At 46.4% G+C, this 3,653-nt stretch overlaps 1 protein-coding gene across 1 annotated transcript in view; it reads left to right on the top strand.

Moving 5' to 3' along the window:
* Window positions 1-3,653, top strand: part of RBBP5 (RB binding protein 5, histone lysine methyltransferase complex subunit) — a 17,670-nt gene that overhangs the window by 6,197 nt on the left and 7,820 nt on the right. Inside the window, exons 6-9 of the mRNA XM_005430834.3 lie at window positions 208-361; window positions 507-578; window positions 2,006-2,123; window positions 2,980-3,049. Of these exons, the coding sequence (XP_005430891.2) occupies window positions 208-361; window positions 507-578; window positions 2,006-2,123; window positions 2,980-3,049 (414 nt within the window). The remainder of the gene's footprint in view (window positions 1-207; window positions 362-506; window positions 579-2,005; window positions 2,124-2,979; window positions 3,050-3,653) is intronic.

Here is a 3,653-nt window from a genome sequence, read left to right as displayed (position 1 = left end):
AACTAATAAATAAATAAATAAATATATCTATATATATATAAACTTAAATATGAAAGCAGCACAGCATCTGAAAAACATAAATGTAAAACCTGCAATATAAAGGTTATATATAAATAATGAAAAACAAAATTCAATATAAAAGCAGCCCAGAATCTGAAAAATATAGAAGTTCAACGTGAGCCACCCCGCGGTGTTTCCTGGCTGCAGGACCCCCTGGAAGAAGTGCTGCTTCTCGGGGGATGGCGAGTACATCGTGGCGGGCTCGGCGCGGCAGCACGCGCTCTACATCTGGGAGAAGAGCATCGGCAACCTGGTGAAGATCCTGCACGGCACCCGCGGGGAGCTGCTCCTGGACGTGGCAGTGAGCACCTCCTCCCCCAGCCCCTGGAGATCCCTGGCATTTGGGAATTCAGCTGGCACACTTCCTCCTGTTTGCTAATTCAGGTGGTTTGGGGTTTTTTGTTTTTTTTGTGTCTCCTCGTTTTTTCGCTGCCCGTTGATTGCAGTGGCACCCGGTGCGGCCGATCATCGCCTCCATCTCCAGCGGGGTGGTTTCCATCTGGGCTCAGAACCAAGTGGTGAGTCAGGGTTTGGGGTCATTCCCTTGGGAATAGGGTCTGGAATGGGTTTGTCCAGGGAAATTTCGGCTGTTCCATCCTTGGGAGTGTCCCAGACCAGGTTCAGCAACCTCGGATAGGGAGAAGTGTGGAGCTGGTGATCCCTTCCAACCCAGAGCATTCCAGGATCCTCTGTACTGCTTTGGGTGGGATTTTGGGAATAAACCCTTCCCTGGGAGGGACTGGGATGGAATTCCCAGAGGAACTGTGGCTGGCAGGCCCCCCTGGAAGAAGTGCTGCTTCTCGGGGGATGGCGAGTACATCGTGGCGGGCTCGGCGCGGCAGCACGCGCTCTACATCTGGGAGAAGAGCATCGGCAACCTGGTGAAGATCCTGCACGGCACCCGCGGGGAGCTGCTCCTGGACGTGGCAGTGAGCACCTCCTCCCCCAGCCCCTGGAGATCCCTGGCATTTGGGAATTCAGCTGGCACACTTCCTCCTGTTTGCTAATTCAGGTGGTTTGGGGTTTTTTGTTTTTTTTGTGTCTCCTCGTTTTTTCGCTGCCCGTTGATTGCAGTGGCACCCGGTGCGGCCGATCATCGCCTCCATCTCCAGCGGGGTGGTTTCCATCTGGGCTCAGAACCAAGTGGTGAGTCAGGGTTTGGGGTCATTCCCTTGGGAATAGGACCTGGAAGGGACTTGTCCAGGGAAATTTCGGCTGTTCCATCCCTGGGAGTGTCCCAGGCCAGGTTCAGCAACCTGGGATAGGGAGAAATGTGGAGCTGGTGATTCCTTCCAACCCAGAGCGTTCCAAGATTGTCTGTACTGGTTTGGGTGGAATATTGGGAATAAATCCATCCCTGGGAGGGACCAAGCCAAACCAGTCCAGGATTCTCTGTGCTGGTTTGGGTGGGATTTTGGGAATAAATCCATCCCTCGTTGGGGCTGGGATGGAATTCCCAGAGGAGCTGTGGCTGCTCCATCCCTGGGAGTGTCCCAGGCCAGGTTCAGCAACCTGGGACAGGGAGAAGTGTGGAACTTCCAACCCAAACCAGTCCAGGATTTCCAAGTGCTGGGTCAGGGTTTGGGGTCATTCCCTTGGGAATAGGGCCTGGAATGGGTTTGTCCAGGGAAATTTTGGCTGCTCCATCCCTGGAAGTGTCCCAGGCCAATTTGTGCTACTTTGATGGGATTTTCCTTGATTTTTTGATGCTTTTATGGGATTTTCCTCAATTTTTTAATGCTTTTATTGTATTTCAACAAGATTGCAAATCCACAAAATAATTCAGGTTGGAAAAACCCTCCCAGATGCCCAATTCCAGCCATTCCCAACTTCCTCCCTTGCCCATCCATATTTTAAACCCCTCCAGGATTTGATTCCTCAGAATTCCAGGAATCCAGTGCTGCTTGGTTATATTAAAATTGCTTTTTTATGATTTTTTTTCCAGGAAAACTGGAGTGCTTTTGCCCCTGATTTCAAGGAGTTGGATGAAAATGTGGAATATGAGGAGAGGGAATCAGAATTTGACATTGAGGACGAGGATAAGAGCGAGCCAGAGCAGACAGGTGCTGCCCAAAAAATTCCCCAAAAGTTCCCCTCAAAAGTTCCGTAAAAATTCCCAAAAAATTCCACAAAAAATTCTCAAAAATTCCCCAAAAATTCTCCAAAAAGTTCTCCAAAAATCCCAGGGAATTCCCAACCTCCCTGGATCCTCCTTGGCCACGTGGTGGTGCCCAAAATCCTGGAGAAAAAAAAAATAAATCCTGGAATGTGAAAAATTATGAGAATGAGAATTATTCCTTGTTAATGCTTCCTATTAAAGCACTTCCCATAATTTAATTAATTGGATTTTAACAATATTTTAATATGAATTATTTTAGGGTTTTTTCTGCTTTAGAAGGAAATATTTTAGGTTTCTTTTGTGCTTTAATAGGAATTCTTTTAGGCTATTGTGCTTTAAAAGGAAATATTTTAGATTTTTTTTTGTGCTTTGATAAAAAATATTTTAGATTGGTTTCCTCCTTTAACAGGAAATATTTTAGGGGTTTTTGTGCTTTAATATGAGTTACTTTAGGTTTGGTTTGTGTTTTATTAAGAAATATTTTAGATCTATTTTTTGCTTTAATAGGAAATATTTAAGTTTGTTTTCTGCTTTAATTTGAATTATTTTAGGCTCGTTTTGTGCTATAATAGGAAATATTTTAGATTTGTTTTTTGCTTTAATAGGAAATATTTAAGTTTGTTTTCTGCTTTAATTTGAATTATTTTAGGCTCATTTTGTGCCGTAGTAGGAAATATTTTAGTGGGGTTTTTTAGGGTTTTTTCCTGCTGTGACAGGAAATTCTCCAGGTTATTTTTTGCTGCAGCAGGAGCACTCCAGGTGCTTTTCCTGCCTTTAATTCCCGTTTTCCCTGGCCCCAGGTGCAGATGCTGCAGAGGATGAGGAGGTGGACGTGACCAGCGTGGATCCCATCGCTGCCTTCTGCAGCAGGTGCCAGGCCCTGGAGTAACACCCTGACCCAGAAACTCGTTAATGGGCACTAATTAACCTCCACAGAACCTTCCCTTTATACGCCACAACATTCCCTTTAAATGTTCCCGTTACAAAACCCAAAATTCCCTTTATAAACCACAAAATTCCCATTAAAAAACCCAAAATTCCCATTCCCAAGCGCTATTACAAGCCCCATTCCAAACCCCAAAATTCCCATTCCCAAACACTGAACTTCCCACCCCAAACCCCAAAACTCCCACCCCAACCCCCCCAATCCCCAAAATTCCCATATCAAACCCAGTTCCAAACCCAAAATTCCCATCCCAAACCCCAGAATTCCCATTCCAAACCCCCCACCCCGAACGTCACCATCCCCACCCCAAACCCAAAATTCCCGTTCCAAATTGCAAACCCCATCCCAAACCCCAAAATTCCCATCCCAAACCCCACCATCCCCACTGCAAACCCCATTTCCAAACCCCAAAATTCCTATCCCAGACCCCATCCCAACCTCCCCAAACCCCCAAATTCCCATCCCAAACCCCACCATCCTCACCCCAAACCCCCAAAATTCCCATCCCAAACCCCACCATCCTCACCC

Source organism: Geospiza fortis, unplaced genomic scaffold (assembly GCF_000277835.1).
Source record: "Geospiza fortis unplaced genomic scaffold, GeoFor_1.0 scaffold184, whole genome shotgun sequence".
In the NCBI taxonomy this organism is placed as follows: domain Eukaryota; kingdom Metazoa; phylum Chordata; class Aves; order Passeriformes; family Thraupidae; genus Geospiza; species Geospiza fortis.
The sequence above is the reverse complement of the archived record's forward strand: the minus strand, read 5'-3'. Positions and strand labels throughout refer to the sequence as shown.